Source organism: Camelus ferus, chromosome 9, assembly GCF_009834535.1.
Source record: "Camelus ferus isolate YT-003-E chromosome 9, BCGSAC_Cfer_1.0, whole genome shotgun sequence".
Classification (NCBI taxonomy): domain Eukaryota; kingdom Metazoa; phylum Chordata; class Mammalia; order Artiodactyla; family Camelidae; genus Camelus; species Camelus ferus.
In genome coordinates this window covers 7,519,036-7,544,171 of record NC_045704.1, presented here as the reverse complement: position 1 = coordinate 7,544,171, position 25,136 = coordinate 7,519,036, and the positions used below count along the sequence as shown (strand labels likewise).

The 25,136-nt window shown below is 42.4% G+C and overlaps 2 protein-coding genes across 6 annotated transcripts in view; both read right to left on the bottom strand.

Annotated features, from left to right (window-relative positions):
* The window catches only part of LOC102522157 (zinc finger protein 256), a 49,626-nt gene extending 25,747 nt beyond the window's left edge, over positions 1–23,879 (bottom strand). Inside the window, exons 1-3 of one of the 4 annotated variants that reach the window (XM_032485443.1) lie at positions 5,788–7,941; positions 4,937–5,083; positions 40–499 (exon numbers count right to left, since the gene is read on the bottom strand). The gene's annotated coding sequence lies outside the window, so the exon portion shown is untranslated. Of the gene's footprint in view, positions 1–39; positions 500–4,936; positions 7,942–22,507; positions 22,621–23,751 lie in introns of those variants that run through there. The other 3 variants (XM_032485444.1, XM_032485445.1, XM_014561481.2) reach the window with 3 other exon arrangements.
* LOC102522406 (zinc finger protein 211-like) lies at positions 8,077–23,883 on the bottom strand. 2 transcript variants are annotated; one of them, XM_014561483.2, is made up of 3 exons: positions 23,752–23,883; positions 22,508–22,634; positions 8,077–12,493 (listed from the first exon to the last, which is right to left on the bottom strand). In XM_014561483.2, the coding sequence occupies exons 1-3, from the start codon at positions 23,782–23,784 to the stop codon at positions 10,839–10,841; spliced, it is 1,815 nt and encodes a 604-aa protein (XP_014416969.1). In that variant the 5' UTR covers positions 23,785–23,883; the 3' UTR covers positions 8,077–10,838. The 2 variants fall into 2 exon arrangements, with proteins under 2 accessions (XP_014416969.1, XP_014416968.1); XM_014561482.2 differs by having other exon boundaries at positions 22,508–22,637; positions 23,752–23,882.
* Between the last annotated feature and the right edge of the window lie 1,253 nt (positions 23,884–25,136).

The window sequence follows — 25,136 nt, the reverse complement described above, 5'->3', positions numbered from 1 at the left end:
CCTTTAGGTTTTGAATTATTGTGCCTCATCTGTACACACCACGGAGTCTGACTCGGGGCTACCGCTGGCCCCTCGGTCCCTGCAGGGCGCCTCCCCAAGGCATGGAAACTGCGTGGAGGTCTTCAGGGCTCGCTCTGCGCTGCTCAGTCCTTTTCCGACGCCCTCCGTGCCCTCTCAGCCTCCGAAGAAGGATCAGTCCCGGTGGCAGGTGTATCGGGCCGCAGGGTTTGGGCTGCTTCCCGTCCTGCGGGACTGCCGTGAGGTGGTCCCGGCGGGAGTGCCGGAGGGCCGACTAGGGTTCCACAGGGCCGGGCGCGGGAAGTCTGACCCTCGGGATCCCAGGGGACCCGGGCACCGCAGAGCTCCTTTCCTTTCTTTCTCTTCGGAGCGCGGCCTCGGGCCGGCAAGGACTCACCGGGCCGGGAGGAGCGGAGACTCGCCGGGGGTGGGATGAAGCCTTGGGGCAAACCTTCCGGATTTCGAATCAAGACTCCGCCGCCTGAAACAAACAAATAAACAGAAGACTCCGCCTCCTGAGCCACCGAGGGGACACAGGCTTGTCTCAACCCCTAGGCCTTTCCTAAACGGCCTCCGCTGGGGCTCGAACGTCTCTAAGTGCCTCCCGGGTCCCGCCCGCTGCTGTCCTGCTGGACCCCATGGGTCTCCGCTCCCTAGTGTGGTTTCCCTCACCCCCCCCTCCTTTTCTCACTGTCCCCTCTGAAATGCGACCTCAGATCAGACGTGACCCCTGGACTTGAAGAACGTCCAGAGAGAAAAAGGCCTCACCAAGTTCCCTCTGGAATCCTCTGGAATATATTATTATTGAAGTACAGTCAGTTTGCAATGTTGTGTTAATTTCTGACGTACAGCACAATACTTGAGTCACATAGGAACATACATATTATATTCTTCTTCGCCATAGGTTACTACAAGATATTGAATATGGTTCCCTGTGCTATACAGTATAAACTTATTTATCAATCCTCCAAAATCTCCAATCTCGGTCTCTCCCTTTCCCCACTGCCACAATTATTTAGTGTAAGAAGTTTCTTAAACTAAATTTTGAATCAAAAAACATTAGACCAAATTACCTCCCCCCAAATTTAAAAAAAATTTTTTAAGTGTAAAAAAAAAAACCAGAACTTTAGTCCAGATACCCTCACTGGCAGGCAAGTTCATCCATTGGCCTTTGAGAGCAGGGACGCTTAATTAAATCACAGAACCTCTGTGATCAGGGGAAATCATGAGCCATCAATACCTGGAAATTACCTCAGTTCTTCAAGGGCTGCAATGTTCGATAACCACAGCAAAGTGGTCTCCGTGGCATAAGGAACTCTCTCATGCCATATCCATTGGTCTACATTTTCTAATTTAAATATTATGATTTCTCTTCCAAAGACTTCTAGTTTTTACCCTTTCTCCTGCTCTTATTTTCACTCATTGTGCTAGTTGCATGATACATTTTTTTGTTACATATGACATTTCATGTCCTTGGACCACACAGGATTCCTAGTACTTGGATCAGCACTTTCCCTGCCCAGCCCTGGAATTTCCAATGGTTGATTTGCATGTTAATGAATAATCAGTTTCTTCTCCTGAAATTGTATGCTCCCTGCCCTCTTTATATCGTAGATATAATTGATAATGTAATGTAAAATACAGAAATATGATGAGAAAAGAAAATTATCATTTCTATAAATCCTAAATTAATATCTTAAAAAAAAAACCTGAGGGCTATTAGGAACTATCTTTGTGTAAAAGTGATTGATGAATCTATTCAAGGTTTTATATATATATCTGAATATTTTCAACTTAGTATTTCAATATTTTTTAACATGGTTGGATTATTTTAAAGAACTACTTACTGTATATCCTTTTGGTTAATTGAAATTTATGAGAAAAAATGGAAAAAAAGTAAAGCCCCTATGATAAGAACTTGACCTAAAATAAAATGTGGGCAACTTAATGTATGTTAGTTTAAAATGATAGAATATTTTAAATTTTCATTTACATTTTTGTTCATTTGTGAGACAAATATATTTTACAAATTCTTACCTTTTCTCATTACTGACTCTTACTGAACATGGCCTGCATCTTTATCAACTTTTGTCTAACTGATTAGTATCACTACTGAAGTGATCATCAACAGTTTTTACTTTTATATTCTACATCTTAGTATATTTCATTATGGTTCAATTTTATTTGTGGCGTATTTCACTTATGTTATTTCATTTTTAAGAAATAAAATGACCTATCACCTGTGCCTTATGTGGTTTTAATTTTCCCCAAATTACAAAAAAAATAGATACTTGATGTAAGATGGCTGTCTGTTTTTAGCTTTAGATCTTTTTATTAGATCTCTCTGTGTGGTCAGCATTTAGCTCTGTTTTTTTCAACTAAGTCTCTAACATATTAATACAACAAAATACCTTATTTTCCCAACTACTTCACATTTTAAATGATTCCATGTTTGTGTTTACAGACATCTTGTATGTCTAATTGAACTAATTGTGGATCTCTATAGCAGTAAATTATGCTAAAACAATATACCATGTTCAAGGCAAATTCTCTTCATTGTATGTTTTAAACGTATTCATTTTTATTAACTTAAAAGTACTTTGAAGGTATCAGAGGAATTTTAGACAGATTGTCACCTGCATGCTGTTACATTAGCAAGATACACATTGTGTGAATTGCATTAGTTATGGTATTAGCTTTTCTCTCGGTCTGCAGCGTGTCTCTGCTGTTAAACTTCATTTAACCGTCTATGATGAGGAGCATTTGCTTTTGCTTTACTATGCCTTACAATTAGTCTCATTTCAGTGTTCCTGGGCAAAATTTTAATTTCCTTTATTTAAGATAATCTTCTTTATCAATTAAAAGAAATAATGCTTATAGACACCAAATCTCCCTTTCAGCACTTTGAATATATCATGCCAACTGCTTCTGGCCTGCCAAGTGTCTACAGAGAATCTGATTTCCTCGTGCGGATTCCTTTGTATATGACTGTTTTTCTCCTGCCTCATTTATAATGCTCTCTTTAACTTTTGTCATTTTAATTATGATATGTCCTGGGGTAGGTCTACTTAGGTTCATCTTGTTTGGGACCCTCTGTACTTCCTGTACCTGGGTATCTTTCCTTTTTCATGTTAGGTAAGTTTTCAGCCATAATTTAGTCAATACATGTTCAGTCACTTTCTCTTTCTTCTTCTGAAACGCCTATAATTTGAATGTTGAAATTCTAAATGTTATCTTGGAGGTCTCTTAGGTTGCTTTCATTTTTGAAAAATGTGCTTTGCTTTCTGCTGCTCTGATTGGGTGATTTCTAGTCTTCTCTCTCCCAGATCACCTGTGCGATCTTCCATATTACTTATTGTGCTATTCATTACTCCTAGTGTGCTCTTTATTTCTGCTATTGAATTACTTATTTTTGATTGTGTGTTTTTTATATTTTCTAGTTCTTTTTTAAAATGTTTAATGCTAAGTCAATTCTTTTTTCTAGTTCAGTTAATATTTTTATTGCCAATGTTTTTGAATTATTTATCTGGTAAAATGTTAATCTTTATTTTTCATGGATTTTCTCTTGTTCTTTCAACTCAGCATAGTTCCTCTGCCTTTTCATTTTATGTAACTTCCTCTGTCTCTGAAAAATAGGTGAAACAGTTACCTATTGTGGTCTTGAAAGTGTGTCCTTATGTGGGAGTGTCCCTACGCAGACTGTGTGTACCTAGTGCTTTTGGAGGGAGGGCTAGATTTGATGTGGCTGCCAGTCAAGTCTTTCCTTAGGGTGTGCGGGCAACTATTAGTAACCAGGGCAGCTGGAGATGGAGGGGCTAGAGCCAGCACCCAGCCTGAGGTGCAACTTCCTCTCTGCTCAGTGGCCATCACCGCCTTGTCAGGTGTGTTATTGGAACAAAAGCCATGGGGGCTGGGCCAGGGCTGGCTCTTTTCCCTTTAAGTGTTTTTTCTTCCCTGTCCCCAAACTGAGACCCTTGCCCCAGAAGAAGGGAGTGCTGAAGCAAGTGGGACTTCTGTGCACAGAGAAGCCAGGTGGCTGCCTGTATAGGCATCCATGGCTACACTGAGGTGCAGCCCAAGGTCAAGTCTGTTCCCCTGTTGTGGCTGTCCCAGGTCAAATGCTGTACTGTCACATGGTATGAGCGAGCCAGAGCATTGGCCTGGGTCGGTCAGGGGTGCACTGGACTGGGGCACCTGGCAAGCAGGTCATGTTAAACTCAGCAGCTGCTAGAGCAGACCTCCCTCCACTCTGCCTTGGGGACAACACCCTGTGGTCTCTAGCAGGGGATAGTGTCTCCAGCCACCACCACTCCCACTCTTTAGTGATACCACTCCACAGGGGAGGAGCTAGGCCTGGGTGGCTTTCCTGCATATACGGTGAAGTGGATGAGCCGTAGCCAAGCAGCTGCCATCAGAAATCTGGGCTGTGTCCGAGGCACCAGTGGAGGCGGTACCAACAATGCTGCTGAAGTCCCACTCAGGCTTTTGCCCAGGACCGGGTCAGCTCTGCATCCCAGGGTTGAGAGTTTCCCAGCTCCTGGCTGCCACAGACACAGTGCCATGCTGCAGCATGCAGTCAGCGGGGCCAGAGCATTGGCTACCCCCTGGCTGGGGTGTGTGTGAGAGTTGCTAAAGCACAGCTCTCTTTGCCTGGGCTCAGGGGCAGGCGGGGGCATGTACACTCCTCTCAAGCAGATTCCAGGCTTCTCCAGGCTCTCCAGATGTCACTGTGGTTTTCCAACCAGAAGGAGGCTTGTCTCCACCACACAGACCATAGGGAAGCCAAGTCTGAGGCTTGACCCACTCATTCCCAGGATGGGAGTGTTGCCTGGGCAATTTCAGTGTCCTCCAATTCCCACGGTCCTGACCCAGTCGCTTGTCTTCCCACCCCACTCAATTATGTGTGGCTCTTTCTTACAGCCTTGGTTGTGCAGGAGCCCTTCTACCGGATTCCAGTCAGTTTTCAGTGAGAATTGCTCCACATCTAGACGCGTATTTGATGTGTTCATGGGAAGTGAGTGCCATGTCCTCTTACTCTGCCATCTTGATCTCCTCTCACCTGGTCCTTAATGAACAAAAGCAACTAAATGAGAAATGAATGTATTTTGTTCACAGGAACAAAGAAGGCCTCTTTCTTCCTGAGTAAGAGGGACGACGACTGTCTCTCTCTCTGCCTAAGCTAGAGCTGGACTCCTCTGAGCTCTTCCCCACTGGACCTGAACCCCTGTCCCATCCGTGCAGGACCTGCTTAGCCCAGCTTTATAAAGAAACCTGCAATGTCAGCTTAGTAATAACCCCACCCTTGGTATCTGATCTCTCCAGCTTTTTTTCCAGCAAGATTCTTGCTCAGTCAGTTTAGCAAGAACCCTTGCCTACCCTTGATGTTTCCTGTTAGTAATTTTCCATCCGCTGACCCCTTTACTCAGCTCCTTGGCTATAGATCCTCAGCTGTCTTTACTGTACTCAAACTTGAACGCAGTCTTTTCCCCCATATTGTAATAGTGTTGACATCTATCCCAATAGTCCTGAATAAAGCATTCCTTAGCATTTTAACAAGGGTCATAGTATTGTCCTTAAAAATGTTAAATCCATTTCGGTCAAACCCGAACATATTTTCTTAGCTTAAAAAAATTATTTAAATGAAGGTACTAGGGATCGAAGCCAGGAGCTTGTGAATGCTAAGCATACACCATACCACTGAGCTATACCAAACTCCCCAAAAGTGAACATACTTCTGTGGGCATGGACAGAAGATGGGAGGGTCCTTACCCATCTCCCAGAAATGGCACCTACAGGGCCATCTGGGCACTGAAGAACTTCCATCATACATGTATCCTCTTCAGCCCTCTAAATCCATGGGAAGAATGAATAATATTCCCATTTCAGACCTGAGGAAATGGAAGCCAAGTGCTAAGAGGGGGATTCCTCAAAGTCACAATCACAGAGGGGGCTCAGACAGAATCCACAGGGAGGTCTCAGGTCTCTGCAGCCCCCTCCCCTGCCTGTGGTTTTGTCCAAGGGGAACATATGGATGGTGTCAGAGAGGTCTGAGGACTCCCGTTTCCTCCTCATGGAACTGGGGGAGGGCACTTAGGGTGTTCAGGTAGAGCAGGAAACAGAAAGGTCAGGTACGGCACTGGGATTGAAGGGTTTTGAGGTGGTAACAGGTGGGCTGCAGGTGCAATCCAGGCACAGCAAATGGACCGTTTCTAGGGAGGAAACTGAGGTCTCAAGAGGGTGGGTCATATGTTTTTGAACTCCCAGCAATGAACAGGGATTTGAAATTAAATGCCAGGTTGCCCGGTTCAGGATATGGGGAGTCTGGTCACTACACTCCTCTTTCCTGCCCAAACTAGCTTTGGTGACTCAAAGAACCCCCTGTCTATCCAGACACTCTGTCCCTCTACATTGAGAGCCCTGATCACATCTCCACCTCATGGTCATCTACAGGCCTAACTCTCACCGGGAACAAATACTGATGGCTTTCCCTTTAATATACCTAATGTACCCAGTGCTCACAAACTATTATGATTCCCATTTCTGAAAGGAACAGTGTGTAGCTCAGGTTGAAGGACTTCCTCGAGGGCACACAGCTGCCAGGCCACTGACGAGCATGGTTCCTCTGTATGGGTCCACTGGCTTCTTTTCAGCCCCTCCCAGTAAGGACTGTATCTGCTTTGTCCAGATCATTAACCAACCAACCAACAGATGCAGACGGACGTCCGCATCTCCACCAGAGACTCCAACTCCACCTCACACACTGCGCACCTCGTTCCTACAAACACCCTCCCTCTTCTGAAGTTCTTTACACAAACAGGTCCAACCGAGGCAGCCCCAACAGGGCCATTCGTTGCGGGAGTGCAAACTTGGGTTAACAATTGCAATGATTGCTTTTACCAAATCATATTCTCACCTTTATGTAAGCACATAAGAAATCTATAATCAAAACCAATGTTCCCTGTATTTGTCTTTATGCTACTACCTCAAAGCAAAATGTCTAAGCACAGAAGACTAAACTCTCAGTACCAGTCACCACCTTATCTACGGAACTTAGCTCAGTTGCCTGGAAGCTGCCGAACTAGCAGGATATGCTACAAACTGTCTCCTCGCCGTGAAAAGCAGAGACATACTTTGCTTGCTTTGCTTAGTTTGAGGTCATAGGTTCAGAGCTGCTTGTGCTTGTGGAAAACCATAGCTCATCCCCTGCCCTAGCTGCCAGGACACGCATCACTCATCAGGCGCAGGTGCATCGTGTGGGCTGCTCCTCCTGCTCACAGAAGACTGACTGAGCCCTCAGCTGGGAACGGCTGGGCTGCTTCCCATGCTTACATGATTTCTGATCATTGTATGGAGACTCTGTGGTGGTCTGGTTTTCATTATCAATTGTTTGAAACACTGTAACCTTGCTCATGATTATCTAAGGTTTAAAATAACTGTTTGTATTATCAACACTGTAAACTAAGTTAAGATTATAATGTTTCTGTTTCTCAGGAACTGAAACTGCTGACCTGCTTCCCTGCACGTACACCACGCCCCTTACCCATTCCTATGACGTATTTCACTTTGATTGTTTGACTATTCTCAACAAACACAAGAGCTTCGGAGGAGCTCGGGGAGTTGGTCTCCAGCTCCCTCTCAGTGTCTTGCCTTGATAAAGTCTTGAGTAACTTCGTTCTTCTGCGGTGGGACTTTTGCTGGACAAAACTCACAACTGGTGACCCCAATTTGCAGTGATGATAACCCACAATCCATGTCATACCATATGTGACACAGGCCTCCACCGCCAAACGTAGTGATGGGTTTCCAAGGTCCTGTCCATCTTCATAAATCCACTTCAGGATTTCCCTGATGCCTCACTTCCCAGTTGCCCCCATCACTATTCCAGGAACTGTGAGGGACACTGAAGGACTAAGAATGTCCATTCTGGCCCTCTCCCTACCCAAGGCTCTTCCTCCTAACCTTCTCACTCATCACCCCACTGCTCCTTTGACTCCACAAGAAACATACAAATCACCAAACGATAGTTGTTAATTAGCAAAAAAAAGTGTCATCCTCTTCTTGGAACCCACACTTTAGCAACTTTATTCCAAATGCCAAGGGAGGAATGCAGGTTGACACCTCCCACAAAGCCCTTAAAACCCCACTCCAAGTCCCCCTGTCTCTCAAAGCTGTGCACATGTTGCCTCCAGGTTGTGCCAAGATTGTTTCCTGAGTCCCTGATCTGATCCTCTTCAGTGCATCATCAAACCCGCAGTGACGTGGGAGTTCATTTCAAGTCAGTCTATACGCTCCTCACACGTGATCCACAGGGACTGTGTGTGTGTGTGTGGCCCACACACATTGTTGGGTATCCTTATCACATGCCTGTTCCACAATCTCCCTGGAGTGTTTGTGCATATGTGTGGCCACATCACCTGTGGTAGGTCAGCAATTCACGTATTTCTGCAACAGGGGCTCACTTCTGTCACACATCCTTTCAGCAGTGGTACATCAGTTTGTAGGTCCAGGCTGCACTGAAGGGTGCTGGCACTCAAAATCTGTCAGTGTCCCAGGCTATGCTGATATACACAAATAATTAGAATACTGTTATGTGTAATAAAATCCTGGAGTTATGAAAGGGCTCTATTTCAGAAATGCATTCTAAGAAGTTATGCATTCAATGACATGACAGCTGGGATTGTAAATTAAAAAACCACTAAGTGCATGATGATACAATCCACACAAAAAATGAACATGAAAATGATAATGATTTAAGACTGGGAAAGATCCATCAGGATTCAAAAAAAGTCATTCCATTATATACATATTTGAAAATATTCATTACAGAAGTGGAGTTTGTTCTTGTATCAATATTTTAATGAGGATCAACTAGAAATGTCAAGAGGAAACTTGGTTTCAGGGGCGTACACAAGTGTCACAACATCTGAAGGTACGTTTTGTGTGCACGCAACTTGAGTCAACCATACATCTACTAAACTGTTCTAAAAACAAATATGCAAAACCTGTCACTTCATACCCACTTTACGATGGCTTATTAGCTATGACCTTAAAACCCTTTATGGCTGTTGTATCTGTATGGTGGAAAAGTAATATAACAGTGGGCCACTGGCAATGCTTCCCAACTCCCACGTTCAGTGACATGTCGGCAGTTAACTGGCTACGGTGGGAGCATTTACCCCAGGGACGTTGGCAAACACTACAAACCCGGGTTTAATTTACTGTGTTATTACACGTCCAGACTTAAGAGAGAGGGACTATATTTTAGTAATGCAGATTTATCTTAAATATGTATGCCTGTGGCTATTACATTGTGTGTAATACAAAAATTGAGGGGAAAAGTGAGAAAATGTTCTTCCAGAATTCGATCTCACAATTCCATGCAGAAAAGAAGTCATTCACATTATTGAGTCAAACCCCAAAGACACTGTTTTTACCCTATTCCCCTACTTGTCAAAGAAAGGGAAAGTAATCCAAATTCACAGAATTAAAGCAGGCAAAACATAGGGGTACAAATGACCAAACACGCAGGCGAAAAACAAACACATGAGAAAACACAACTTCAAGGCTTCTGGAAGAAACATAAAGTAGGGTTTTATATTCTCCACGGAAGGGTCCACCTGCATTCAATCTCAGCTTTTAAGCTAAGGTTGGTAAAGTGTGGGTTGTGAGGTGGGGGAAGGCAAGTTCCTCCTGAGTAACCACCATTATCTGGCGATTTACATTTTTCTGGTAGGGTGGAAGGAGGAGCGGGGCGATGGGTAATGGGGTTAAGAAGAGCCTTGGGGGCTGAGGGCCACAGGGGACATTCTTATACCTTCAGTGTCCCTCACAGAACTCAGCAGTGTGACCAGGTCAACTGAGAACCAGGGGAACAGGGCATGCAGCAGTGGGTGTAGGAAGAGGACTGAGAGGATCTTGGAAATCACTACATACAGTCCGGGAGGCCAGTGTCACATCTAAGGTAACATGATGACCCTGTCTTGGGTGCCTCAGCTGGTGCTGTTGTCCCTGTGAAGAACTTCAGAAGAGGATGTTTGCAGGAAGATGAGCACTGAGGGAGCTGGAGAGGCACCATGGGTATGGGTAGTTAGCAGTACACAGCAGATGCATCTGGGCAGATGGGAACCTGGGAGTCCCTGGTGGAAGGGGCAGTAAAGAAGGCAGTGGAACCCTGTCATCAAAGGCCTGGGAGCTGTGCTCCCTCATGCAAGTACCTCAAACACCTGGAACTACAGACCCCTCCTTTCAGAAATGGGAGTAATAGATTCTGAGTACTGGGTACACTGGGTAGATTATTCACAGGAAAGTCATCAAAGTTGGTTCCCAGTGGAACTACTCCTGTCCATGAGCGTGGGACAGGGGTATGAGAGGAGCTCTCACGGTGAGGGCCAGACGGTGTGAGGAAGGACAAGGGGTTCTTTGAGTCCCAAAAGCTAGGTTGGGAGGGAAGGAGGAGTGCAGTGACCAGACTTCCCAAGCCCTTAGCCAAGCAACCTGGCATTGAATCACAAGTCCCTACCCATTGCTGGGAGTTCAAAAGCAGACGACACACCCTCTCTGGGCTTCAGTTTCCATTTGCTGCACTGTGCCTGCACCTGCCCCCTCCCTCCTGTTACTACCTCAGACTCCTCCAACCCCAGTGCTGTCCTCATTCACTGCATTCACAAGGCCCTTTCTCCAGTGTGAATGCTCTGATGTTAAATCTAGTGGCTCCTTTGGATAAAGAATTTATCAAATTCCTTACACTCATAAGGCTATTCTCCACTGTGGATATTCCTCTGGGTACTGAGCTGTTGGTTTAGCTAAAGGATTCAATGCACTCATAAGGCCCTTGCTCTAGCGTGAACTCTCTGATGATAATGGAGGCCAGATCTATCAGTAAAGGACTTCCCACATTCACTGCACTCGTACGGCCTTTCTCCACTGTGAAGTCTCTGATGGTAACGGAGGCCACATCTACTGATAAAAGATTTGCCACATTCACTGCAATCATAAGGCCTTTCTCCATCGTGAACTCTCTGATGGTAATGCAGGCCAGACCTATCAGTGAAAGATTTCCCACATTCACTACAGTCAAAAGGCCTTTCTCCACTGTGAAGTCTCTGATGATAACGAACACCAGACATAGCAGTGAAAGATTTCCCACATTCAGTGCATTTAAATGGCCTTTCGCCAGTGTGAACTCTCTGATGGTAATGGAGGCTAGACCTATCAGTAAAGGATTTCCTGCATTCACTGCACTTATAAGGCCTTTCTCCGCTGTGAAGTCTCCGATGGTAATGGAGGCCGTATCTACCAGTAAAAGACTTCCCACAGTCACTGCACTCATAAGGCCTTTCTCCGGTGTGAACTCCCTGATGTTGAATGAAGTGGCACCTTTGAGAAAAAGATTTACCACATTCCTTGCACTCATAACGCTTTTTTCTAGTGTGGATTTCCTTATGGACACTGAGCTGGTGCCTTTGGCTAAAGGATTTCCCACATTCACTGCACTGATAAGGCCTTTCTCCACTGTGAATCCTCAGATGATAACGAAGGCCAGACCTCCAAGTGTAAGATTTCCCACAATCACTGCACTTGTAAGGCTTTTCTCTACTGTGAACTCTTTGATGTGTAAGGAAACCAGAATAGTAGGTAAATATTTTCCCACATTCACTGCATTTATAAGGCCTTTCTCCAGTGTGAACTCTCTGATGCTGAATGAAGTTGCATCTTTGAGAAAAAGATTTATCACATTCCTTGCACTCATAAGGCTTTTCTCCAGTGTGCATCTTCCTGTGGGTACTGAGGTGGTGGCTTTGGATAAAGCATTTCCCACATTCGCTGCACTTGTGAGGCCTTTGTCCAATGTGAACTTTCTGGTGCTGAGTAACTGTACACCTTTGGGTCCAGGCCTTCCCACATGTGCTGCACTCACAAAACCCATCACTACTGAGGACTCTCTCATCCTCAACAAGTATGTCTCTGTGGTGGGAGGCCTTCTGGCATTCGCTCCAGCTGGGATGACTTTTTCCACTGTGAAAAACAGCTCCACATTCACTACTGTTGTTTAGTTTCTTCCTGCAATTAGTGGCCTGTTGCTGAAGACCAGTGCTGGCCAGGAAGGTCTTCCCAATCTCCCTGCAGGTAAATGGATCCTCTGATACATGAACTGTGCAGCTCTTCAAAAATGAGGGTCCCCCCATATCACACCTGAAGAGTTTCTCTGTAACCAGCTGCCTCTGGGGCTGTTGAAGGTTTGCAGTGAAATAGAACTGCTTCCCACATGCTCCACACATGTATGCTTTCTGCCCGCTATGTGTTCCCTGGTGTTCAGCCAAGTGCAGGATGTCTCTCAGAACTGGGACACACATCTTACAGGACTGGGCCTTCTCAGGAGACACACCTGCCCCGGAAGTCCTGATCTGTGACACTCCTTCTACAGATACCCTCCGTTTAGAAGGTATCTCTTCACCCTCAACTCCATGCCAAGAACCTAGAAACAAAAATATTATAATGTAAGTGTTGACTATATTGGGCGGGAGTGACTTGACCACAAATGTACCTCTGACACATGAAAGAACCAGTCCACAGGATTGTGTTCAGGAAATCTTGGAATCAAACTGAGGAAGCAGGTGCTCTGCATTACTGGACCTTAAGGTCACAAAATTGAGGAGGCCTCAGCACAGGACACAAGGACTGGATGTGGCCCAAGAGTGAAAGGCACGATCTACAATTCACTCCTGTCAATGGCTTCTACAAGGACCACATCTGCTGGTGACCTGCAAATACTGTGCAGAAATGTATGTCATAGCCCCAGAAAATCTCCCTGGAACAGGTAGCTGGTGTTCAATGAATATTAAAGGCTACGTTTGTGTTTCAGGTCATAAACAAAGCCAGAAAGTACTATGGTGAAAACACTGCAAAGAACACATGAGATAAGTGGTCCAGAGAGGCGACAGGGAATTAATTCCAGGGTGGAGTCAGAAGAAGAATGAGAAGTAGCAGAAATGACCATTCTAAATCAGAAAGGATGACAGAAGTGGTCTGTGGCCACTGGCAATGGCACTAAAACAGCAGTCAGACAAGACAGGTTCCTAGTACGACTTCAGCAGAGACCTGACATCAAGCCCTTTCCCAGCTGCCATTCATCTTGGCCAGGCTACCCGTGAGCTCTTTTTGCTGAAACAACAGTCATGTCCATCCCAGGAGCACCAAGGACTCTCCACCTCCAGCTGAATGACTACATGGGACACAAAGGATACAAGTCCTAAAGGAAAGTCAGGACAGGTGAGTGGCCAACGCTAGCCCAGAGGAACTCAGCTCACAACAAAGGATGCATGTTTAAACATTACAAAAGAACCCCTAGTTCAGCCAGGGGGAAGCATGCACTCCATCCAGCAAAGTGTCAGGAATCCATCTCCCCACCTAAACAATTGTACTGGCAGAATCTAACTGATGTAACCATTTTGCAACTCTGGAGTCTAATATACAGTGTCCCAAATTCCACTAATTTCAGTCAAGTTCAGCTCTTGGCATGTAGGAGTTCCTAATTCCACAACCCAAGTCCCGTGGCAGGTGGCTGTGCACATGTTCCCAGAGCAGTCTGCAAGCAGCCTGCAGGAGCCAGAGTGGGCACTAAAAACCTAGTCCTTCAAATACGAGACATGTGCACTCTGACTGCTGCTTCTGAAGGCAGAAGTGTGGCACAGGGAAACGGCTACTGTTGGAAACTGTACCACCACTATACAAAGCCCCTCCCCCTCTGGCTGAAGCCAATCCAGGGGATTTAAAGGGTCAGTTTCTATACTCATGCTCTTCATTTTTCTGATTTTCCATTTTGGAGAGCGAGATATTCAAGGACTAAGACACTCAAAAGCAACCTCTTATATGGGAATTTTAAAATGACAGCACATCCCCAAGGAAAGGCACACTGAAAAGACTTTGTTTCCACCTCATTAGTATCCAGGAAAGGGATACCCTAAAAAACATCACAAGAAAGAGAATCCCCCTGCCTCATGCAAATCCTGGTTAAAGATGAGAACAGAACCTCCAGAGCTGCAATGTTGTAAGATACAAATATTCAGTTTTCAACAACAAAACGTCACAAGACATACAAAGAAACAGGAATGTATGATGAACTGAAGTGAACATAACACATCAACAGCAACTGTAAGTTCTGAACAGGTACACAAAGAACATACAATGAACTGATTAGAAAAAAGACTTTAAACAACTGTCTGAAAGATGCTCAGATCATTGAAAGAAACAAGTGGGCTGAAAAAAAAATATTGCCTGAATGTAATGGTAATAACAATAAAGAGATAGAAAGTATAAGTACTGTAAAGTAGAAAACTTGGCAGCTGAAAATAGAATTCCCAAGGTGAACAAAAATCACTAGAGGGAAACAATGCAGAAAAACATTCCAGATTTGATGAAGGACATAAGTATAAAAATCCAAGTACCTCATGAACTCTAAGCACAATGAACTCTGAGCCCCACAATGCAGAACACTGTAACAAGTCATTAAAAAGCAGAGATGGAGAATCCTGAAATCAAGAGAAGTGACTCATCACAGAAAAGGGAACCAGAAAAACATTACCAGGTTTCTCATCAGAAATCCTGGGAGACCAGAAAGCAGTGGGCTGATAGAGTCAAATCACTGAGGGAAAAATATCCTGCCAACCAAGAGTCCTAGATCACGCAGAAGCACCCTTCAAACATGAAGAAGAAATTAAGACATTCCCAGGTAAACAAAAGCTGAGGAAGGTCTTTACCACTAGACCTGCTCTGCAGGAAAGGCTAAAAGGAGTCTTTCAGAGTGAAATGAAAGGACACTGGTGAGTAGTTCAGTTATTTCAAGAAATAATGATCTTTGAACGTATGTACAAAAAGAAGACCAGATTCACATAGAGAAGAAAGTATGGTTACCAGTGGGTAAAGGGGATGGGAAGGGGTAAATTGGGAATTTGAAACTTGCACCTCTTGGGGAGTGAGGGAAATGTTAGCTATCTGGATTGCGGTGCTGGCTTCATAGGCATAAGTATCTACCAAAATTCATAAAATTGTACATCTGAGACATGCGTAGTTTACTGTAGAGCAATTATACTACAATAAAGATGTTTTTAAAAAAAGTAATAGTCTTTGGCAAGGGTAAGTCCATATAAAATTATAAAAGCTACTACTTTTATTGTAATTTTATAACTGCACTTTTTGGTTTTTTACATTATTTCAAATACTAATAGGCCTTTTAAAATATTAGTTCCAGTTTAAACATACAACATATAAAAATGTAATTTTGTGAAACCACTAACTGAAAATGGTGGGGACAGAGCTGTACATAAGCAGAGATTTTTTTAAAAATGATATTGATGGTAAGCTTGTATAAATTTCAATTAGTATACTAGAGCTTTAGGATATTAAATGTAATCCCCACGGTAACTACAATGGAAGCTATGTAATTTACACAAAGGAAATGAGAAGGAAATCAAGACATTTCACTACAAAAAAATCAGCTAAATACAAAATGAGTAAATAACAAAAAATAAAGAACAAGAACACTCTAAGGAATATAGAAAACAAAGCAAAATGACAAAAAGTACCTCTCATCAGTAATTGCTCTAAATGAAATTGGATTAAACTCACAAAGCAAAAGACTAATTGGCAAAACAGATTTTTTTAAAAAGATTCAACTATATGCTTTCAAAAAAAGACCAAAATGTTGAAAATAAAAACTCAGAAAAAGGTATTTCATGCAATAGTAACCAAGAGAATGCAGAAGTGGTTATTATTAATAGCAAACAATAAAGATTTTCTGTCTAAAACTAGTACAAAGGGGAATGGTATATTTCAACAAGAGATTCAACTTAAAATGACACAATAATTATAAATATATGCATACACCCAGTAACAGACCTTCAAAATATATGAAGCAAAAACTGACAGAATTGAAAGGAGAAATAGTTCTACAATAATATTTGAAGACTTCAATACTCCACTCTCAATAATCAAGGGAAAAATAGATTTAATTAGATAAGAATCATACAAACTATCCTCTCCAACCATAATACAATGAAGATAGAGGTCGGTAACATACAGAAAACTGAAATACAAATGTGTGGAACTGAAACAACATGCTCTTAAACAACCAATAAGTCCAATAAGAGAATCACAAGGAAAATCAGAAAATCCTTAGAGACTAATGTAAACAAAAATATAACATACTAAAACCTTACAGGATGCAGCAAAAGTATCACTTAGATGGAAACTGGCAAGTACAAATGCTTACATTAAAAAAGAAATGTCATGAATCAACAATCTATCTTTACAACTTGAGGAACTACAAAAAGAACAAACTAAACAAACCTTTCTGAAAAGGAAAATGATAAAGATTAGACAAATAAAATAGCCACAACATTCTGTTCTTCTTAACAAGGGCTACCCTCAGTAGAAACTATTTAAACAGGGCCTAATCTGCTGTGGTTTTACCAGAGCCTAACTCATCTTGGAAAAAGGAAATATCCAGCTCCAGCCCCTTCTACCCATCCTGTCCCACTTAAGGGAGTGGAACATAAATTGAGAAGCACTTGTGAGGTTTACAGTCCAGACACAGAGGCTCATTAAAAGATTGAAAATTAAACATACTATGAATGCTTACAGGACTATGCATGTTTCCCTCACTACATTTTATCAACACACCAATAAAGACCTATTTACAATGGTTCCTTTCACCAAATACATCATGCTAGTTACCAAGAAAAAATTATAGGGCACACTAAAGAGCAAAAAACAAGTTTTGAAGAGACAAGAAGCTTCAGAACCAAAACCAGAAATCACTGGGATGTTGTAATGATCACATTGGTGATATAAAACAATTATGATCAATATACTCATTAGAGCAGCAGACATTACACAAGACCAGAAGGGCGATGAAGTAAGAGGTAGGACATTCTAAGAAAAAAACCAAAAAGAGAAGTCAGAAACACCATAAAAGAAATGAAGAATGACTGTGATGGGCTTATTCACAGACTGGACATACCTGAGGAAAGAATCTCTGAGCTTGATGTTATCCTAGGAGAAGCTCCCAAAATTGAAAAGGAAATAGAAAAAAAGATTAAGAAAAACGAACAGAATATCCAAGAACTATGGGACAACAAAAAGGTCTAACATACATGTATGGAAACATCACAAGGAGAAAGAGAAAAAGAAACAGAAGAAATATTTGAAACAATGATGGAGAATGTTCATGAAATTAACATCAGGCACCAACCCACAGCTCCAGGAAACTCAGAAAACACAAAGCATGCTGAATCCCCAAAAAACTATACCTACGTATATCACATTCAAATGCAGAAAAAAAAATCCTGAGAGAAGCCCAATGAATAAACACCTTACCTATAGAAGAGCGATAAAAAGAATTTCATTTGAGTTCTTCTCACAACTCATGCAAACAAGAGAATGGAGTGAAGCATTTAAAGTGCTGGAGTTGGGGTGGAGGGGGCATGTTGAAAACCATACTACCCTAGAATTGGGTATCCAGCAAAATTACCCTTCAAAAGTGATACTGAAATAAAGGCTTTCTTAGACACATGAAAATTGTGGGAATTAATTAAAAGAAGTTCTTCAGAGAAACAGAAAATGATATAGATCAGAAATTTGGGTTCCACATAAATAGAACAGAGAATGAAAATATTTCAATGACATGTAACTGACACGTAACACTGTATTTGTTAAAGTGTACAATATGCTTTGATGTATGTATACATTGTACAATGATAACCACAGTAAGTTAACATCATAATTACAATTTTTTTCTTGTGATGAGAACTTTAAAGATCTACTGTCTCAGCAACTTTCAAATATACAATACACTATTATTAACTACAGTCACTGTGCTGTGCATTACAACCCCATCGTACAACTGAAAGTTTGTAGCTTCTGACACCATCTGCACATTTCTTTCACACACTCACCATCATCTGCTTTGGCAATTACTAATCTGTTCTCTATATCTGAGTTTGCTGTGTGTTTGTTGTTGTTGTTTTTTTAAAGAGTCCACATGTAAGTGTAATCCCATAGTACATCTGACACTTGAACAACATGGGCTAGAATTGCATGGGTCCAATTATACATGGATATTTTTCATCACATACACACAGCATTACACGATGTGTGTGTGGATGAATCCACAAATGCAAAGCCTCAGCATCAGAGGGCTGACTGTGGGACTTCAGCATCTGCAGATTTCAGTGTTCAGGGGCTCATGAAACCAGTCCTCTGTTGAAACTGAGGGATAACTGTATTTGTCTTTCTCTGTCAGACTTATTTCACTTCACATAATGCCCTCAAGGTCCATCTATTGTTGCAAATGGCAGGATTTCCTTCCTTTTTTAATGGCTGAATATTGAAAAATACTCCGTATGTAGCACATTTTTGTTATCCATTTATCCATCAATGGACTCTTACATTGTCTCCATGTCTTGAATACTGTAAATAATCCTGCAATAAACATGAGGTAAAGATATCTTTTTGAGATGATGATTTCATTCCCTTTGGACTGGATAAATAAATACAAAGAGGTAGAACTGCTGGATCATGTTATTCCTTTTTTAGTTTATCTAAGATTCTCCATACTGTTTCCCATAGTGGTTGCAACAATTTACATCAACACTGCACAAGAGATCCCTTTTCCCTACATCTTCACCAACACTTACTTCTTGTCTTTTTGATAACAGACATAATAGGTGTCAGGTGATATCCCACTGTGGTTTTGATTCGCATTTCCCTGACCATTAGTGATACTGAGCACCTTTTCACATAGCTGTCTGCCTTTGCATGTCTTCTTTCAAAAAAAATCTGTTCAGATCTAACAGATGACAGTTTGTGGAAAAGAACAATGGCAAAAAGGTACTCCATTACATATTTTTATATACCCACACTTAACATATGCCTAGGTAAAAGTAAAATGCATGACAGCAACAATACAACGGGGAAAAGAAAGCAACTAGGATTTCTGTTTAAGTTACAACATATCCAAACTACTCATGAAGCCATATAATGTTACTTGAAAGTGGACTTCAATTAGTTGTTAATATATATTGGAAACTCTAGGGCAACTACATGAAAAAATGAAAAGAAAGAAGTATAGCTGATAGGCTAACAAAGGACAGAAAATGCAATCACTAAATGCTGGATTGAAACCACTAAAATAAGAGTGTAAGAATAAAAGAGAAAAAAGGAACAAGGAAAATGAATAGAAAATGATGACAAATACGTTAGATATTTATACAACTATACCATTAATTAAAAGTAGTCTAAATATACCAATTAAAAGAGAAATGATCAGAGTGGGTCAAAACACAGGACTTAAGTCCTCCAAGAAACCTACTTTAAACACAAAGATGCATATAGATTAAAAGTAAACGAATACTGCAGCAAAAACCATCTTAAGACAGAAGTTGATATCTATACAGGCCTTCCTGAAATAACAAGAATCTCAAATAAACAACCTAACCTACCATTGGAAAAAAAATCACAAAAGGAAGAACAAACAAAACCTGAAGTCAAATCTCAATATTCATAGCAGCACTTTTTACAATAATCAAGACGTGGAAGCAATCTAAATGTCCATCGACAAATGACTGGATAAAGAAGCTGTGATATATATATACAATGGAATATCACTCAGCCATAAAAAGGAATAAAATAATGTCAGTTGCAGCAACATGGATGGAACTAGAGATTATCATACTAAGTTAAGTCAGTCAGAGAAAGACAAATGTCATATAATATTACTTATGTGTGGAATCTAAAAAAAATGACAGGAATGTATTCACAAAAGAGGAAGAGACTCACAGATATAGAAAACAAACTTACAGTACTGGGGTGGGCAAAGAAGGATAAATTGGGAGTTTTGGATTGGCAGATATAAACTATGTACAGAATAGATAAATAACAAGGTCCTACAGTATAGCACAGGGAACTATATTCAATAGCTTGTAGTAACTTTTGGCGGGGGAGAGGCAAGGTAGTTAGGTATAATTATTTTTAACGGAAAACTAGGGATTGAACCCAGGACCTTGTCCATGAGCTATACCCTCCCCCTGGCTGGTAATAACTTGTAATGAAAATGAATGTATGTCTGTGTCTGTGTATATACGTATATGTATACATATATATACACACACACGTACACATATATACATACAGCTGAACCATTAAGCTGTATAACAGGAACTACTAATACAACATTGTAAACCAACTATACTTCAATTTTTTTAAAAATGGGGGGAAAAAACTCAGTAAAAAAATAACAACCCAATTTAAAAATGGGCCAAAGACCTTAACAGACACCTCATTAAAAGAGAATATACAGATGACACTATAGCATATACAAAGATGCAAGGAAATGCAAATTAAACTCAAAAGGAGATACAATCACATACTTATAAGAATAGCCAAATTTCAAAAACTGACAACATGAAATGCTGGTAAGGATATGGAACAAGAGGAATTTCATCCATTGCTTGGTGGAATGCAAAACTGTACACCCCATTTTGAAAGACACTTTGGTAGTTTCCTACAAAACTAAACACATTCTTATATCATCCAGTAATTATACTCCTTGGTATTTACACATAAGAGTTGAAAACTTACATCTACACAAAAATTTTCACAGGTGTTTAGAGCAGTTTTATTCCTGGCTGTCAAAACTTGGAGGTAATCAAGAAGTCCTTCAGTAGATGAATGGAGAAACATGGTACATCCAGATAACGGGAACATTATTCAGAACTAAATGCGAAAGAGCTATCAGGTCATGAAAACATCACGCAGAAAACTTAAATTCATGCTACTAAGTGAAAGAAGTCAAAATGAAAAGGCTCATACTGTATGATGCTAACTATATGACATATTAGAAAAGGGAAACTAAGGAGTCTAAAAAAATCAGTGGTTACCAAGGAGTACAGGGGAGGAAAGGATGACGAGATGGAGCATGAAGGATTCTCAGTGCACTGAAAAATTCTATATAATACTATAATGGTGAACATGTCATCCTACATTTATCAAACCCCAAAGATGAACACCACCAATAGTGAACACTAATGCAAACTTCAGCTTTTGAGTGATAATGAAATGTCAGTGTAGATTTATCAATTTGAACACTCCAGTGGAACACTTGATTCAATGCAATCCCTATCAATATTCCAAAAATCTTTGAAATTGAAAACCTCATCCTAAAATTCATATAGACTCTAAAGGGATTCCATAGAGACAACACAATTGTGAAAAAGAACAAAGTTGTAGGACTCATGCCACCTGATTTCAAAATTTATCAAAAAGCTACAGTAATCAAAATAGCACGCCAGTGGCATAAAGATGGATATATACTCCAATGGAAAAGGATAGAGAACAGACTCTAAAAATGAACCCTCACACACATCATCAAATAGTTTCTGAAAAGAGGACCATTACCATTCACTAAGGACAGTCTTTTCAACAAAGGGTACAGGGAAAACTGGATATCCACATGTACAACACTGAAGTTGAACCAACCTTACCTAACACTATATACAAAAATTCATTCAAAATGTACCAAAGGCCTAAACATAAGCGCCAAAATGATAAAATTCTTAGAAAAAAACAAAAGAGAAAAACTTCAAAATGCTGGATCCACTTATGATTTCTTGACGACAATAACAAAGGCAGAAAAACAGAAGAAAACATTGACACACTGGACCTCATAAAAATGATCAATTTTTGGTGCATACCTTTAACTAACACAACATTATTTGTCAAATTATACATCAAGAAAGATGGAGGAAGAAAGAAAAACACTGAACAACTTTTGTACATCAAAGGACTCTGAACATAAGGGAAAAGGCAACCACAGAATGGGAGAAAATATTTTAAAATCATGTATACAACAAGGGATTAATATCCAGAATATATAAATAAAACCTATAACACAACAACCAGAAACACAAAGTAATTAAAAAATGAAAAAGGATTTGACTAGGTGTTTTCCTAAAGATACACAAATGGCACAACTTTAGGGGAAAATCATAAAATGGTAAAGATATACTACTTCACAGAAGTAGAAGAACTGAAACCTTGGAAAAGGGTCTTGCAAGAACAGCTTATGGTCTGTTTTAGTAATGACCATATCACTGCCTACAGTCTGTTGCACAATCAGGCACAAATCAATGTCAGATAAAGGAATGGAGCAAAACTTAAGTACCATGGAAATGGACAGTCAACTGACCAAAGAGAGGACAAGAAAGGAAGGATTTATCAGGCTGAGCGCAAGACTACTGACCCTCAATCATTGCCTGCAAGATGCTGGGTCTACAGAGCAGGGATTCACTCAACATAGCCACTGTAAACAGAGCACATCCCCAAGGGACTGAAGTAGGAAGTAGCAGCCATGGTCTAGATGTGAAAAGGATAGAGCTGTCCAAGGGGAAAAGAAGAAAGGCAGTTCAGGGGACAGGGGCAGATGTGAAGGCCTTACCCAGCATGGATACAAGGGCAAAGTTCTCCAGCATGACATCAAGGTACAGACGTATATGAACCTCATCAAGCAGACACCATTCCTCCCGGGAGAAGTACACAGCCACATCCTCAAAGGTCACACTGTCCTGCTATAACGGGGACAAACAAAACCATGAACAGTCTCACTCCTGAAAACCCACGACCCATCTTCCCACACATCTACCCTACTGCCCAACTAGATGGAGCCTTGAGACCTGGGTAAGAAAACCTTCCTGCCCTGATCTGAATCTCCCATGGCCTCCAGAATACAAAGGCAGTCATTTCAAGGCTAATTCCTCTTCCCCGCTGTCTACTCCCACCAGAAAAAAAAAAAAAAAAAAAGGAGACCACCAGTTAGATAAACCAGCTCAGCCTCACTTCAAAGCAGTTCCAAACGCTCATACTGGTTCCAGTAATAACCTTCCACACCTCCTACTATTAGCGTTGGCAAATGGGGACCCTCTACATATAACCCGGCCTGGATCCAGGACCCTGAGCATGGGATTCTCCAGGGTCCCCAAACCAAAGGGCTAGCAGAATAGCAGCTGAAAACCTCCCAAATACAGAGAATGTGTGGGTGGCGGTCAGAACAAATGAGACGGTGGGACAAACTTCACTGAGCAAAACTGCTTCTGCAGCCCTGGGAACCTGTAGGAAAAGGAAGCCCACGGAGGAAAGCGACCACGGCGGCGCTCCGGGGGCCAGGCCTTCCTGGACCTCTGCCCGGTACCAGCCAGGGAACCTCCACACTTCAATCCTCAGTGTACCTCTTACCAGCTGTGACCTGGGAGAAGCCACAACTGCCCTCTGCCTCCATGTTCTTCCTACATTCCTTGATTCCTTTGAACAAGCTTTGGAGTATTTTAAAAAACCTCGCTCAGATCGTGTCCTTCCTTGACTCAAAACGCTCCACGGCTCCCAGAGCCCTAAGAATTAAGATACAATCACTCCTGCACCATTCCAGGTGCAAGTGGGCCTCAAACTTTGTTCCTCGGAGAGACAAGACAGACTCCAGGTTCCCCGAAGTTTCCGGTTCACTTGCCTCTCCAAGCCCCACCGACACCGCAAGACACTGGTGGGCAGAAATAGGGACCCCGTCCTGAAGGCCTCACGGTCCTGGACCAGGGGCCTGGGCTAAAGAGACGGAAACAGGCGCCCCCCGCTCGGGGCGTTACTGTCTGGGTGGGAAACGGGCAGGGGAGAACCCAGAGCAGCAGCACTTACCTGAGCCCCGTCCCTCAGCGCAGCCGCCGCCATCCGAGCCTCTGCGCGGAGCAGAGTGGCCGCAGCCGAGTGACCGGGTCGGCTCGGCACCGATACTCCTCGCAGGCGGCGGTGTCCTCCACCCTCACACCAGCCCCCGTGTTGCGCTGACAGAACCTTCTCCTGCACCTTCTAGCCCGTCACCTCCCTCCCTTCACGGGAGACGCAACTTCCTGACCAACCTAACGGACCCCACAGCAATCAAAACGTCGGCTACGAGCACGCCGGAAGTGCCGCTCCAAGAGCTTTGCCCCTCCGGAGATGTCCCCTTTCTGGATTTTCATTGGATAACGTCATTGACCTTTAGCGAACGACATTCTGGGTAATGTAGTGGTAAGGACTCAGCGAATAGCGCTTCGCACGGAAATCACCCAGCAGTATGCCAAGCATTACCGCGAGGGGCGCTGGGAAATGGGCTCTAGGGAGAGGGAGGGGCTCCATCCTTTTTAACCCGACGGGACAACCAGGGGGAAGAGGAGATAAGAGAATTGAAGTCTTTGGTGCTATTAGTCCCTGAAGCGTTTGGACAATCTCTCAGGCTCCGTGAAGTCTTCGCAAGTTCACATCCACTGGAAACTGAAAGCAAATACACATTTTTCTATTGCTCTTGAGATGCATCCAGCCTGAAGTGTGAAAGTCATTTTGAAAGTTTTGGTCAGGAACAGGAAAAAAGGCAGGCAGGACTGTGACTGGGAATATGGAGAGGAGATAATGGGCAGCCCTGAAGCAGATGGACAAAGGGGAAAGCACTGTTTCTGGTCCCACCGAAGAGGCTCTCCTGCCTGTATAGTCAGTGATAGTGCCCAACTCAGGGAGAAACGCTGGTGTACGTATGAACAGGCCACCCACGAAGGCGGTTCTCTTGCTCTTTGCACCTCCCCTGCTCCACCACTTCCTCCTTCACCTACACGCGACTCATCTGACGCACCTTCCCTCTTAATCAGAGAGCCTAATCAGTAAATAAATGCCTAGTACTTCATCCCAGCCCCGGCTAGTTATTTTTGTTAATCTTTAGATCAGAAAGTCTTCATTTTGATATTTTATCAGAGGGCGAGCTGAAAGTTGATGAGCCAACCTGACCCCAATTCCCTCTAAAGCTTGTAACCTTTCTCTCCCTCAAATACGGAAGACTACTGTCACATGCTGCCTGCTGTCTGTGGGCCACAATGTGGTGTCCCTCCAGGACCTTCCTTTGGATAAGTAAAATCCCTTCCCTATTAAACCAATGGTGTCTCTGTCGCCATCTCTGGGCTGTTTCTTAACTCTTGAAACTGGGCCATTACTCAACAACTGATCTATCCTTAAACATTAAGTTGTTTTGTACTTGGAATATAAAACTGTTTTAC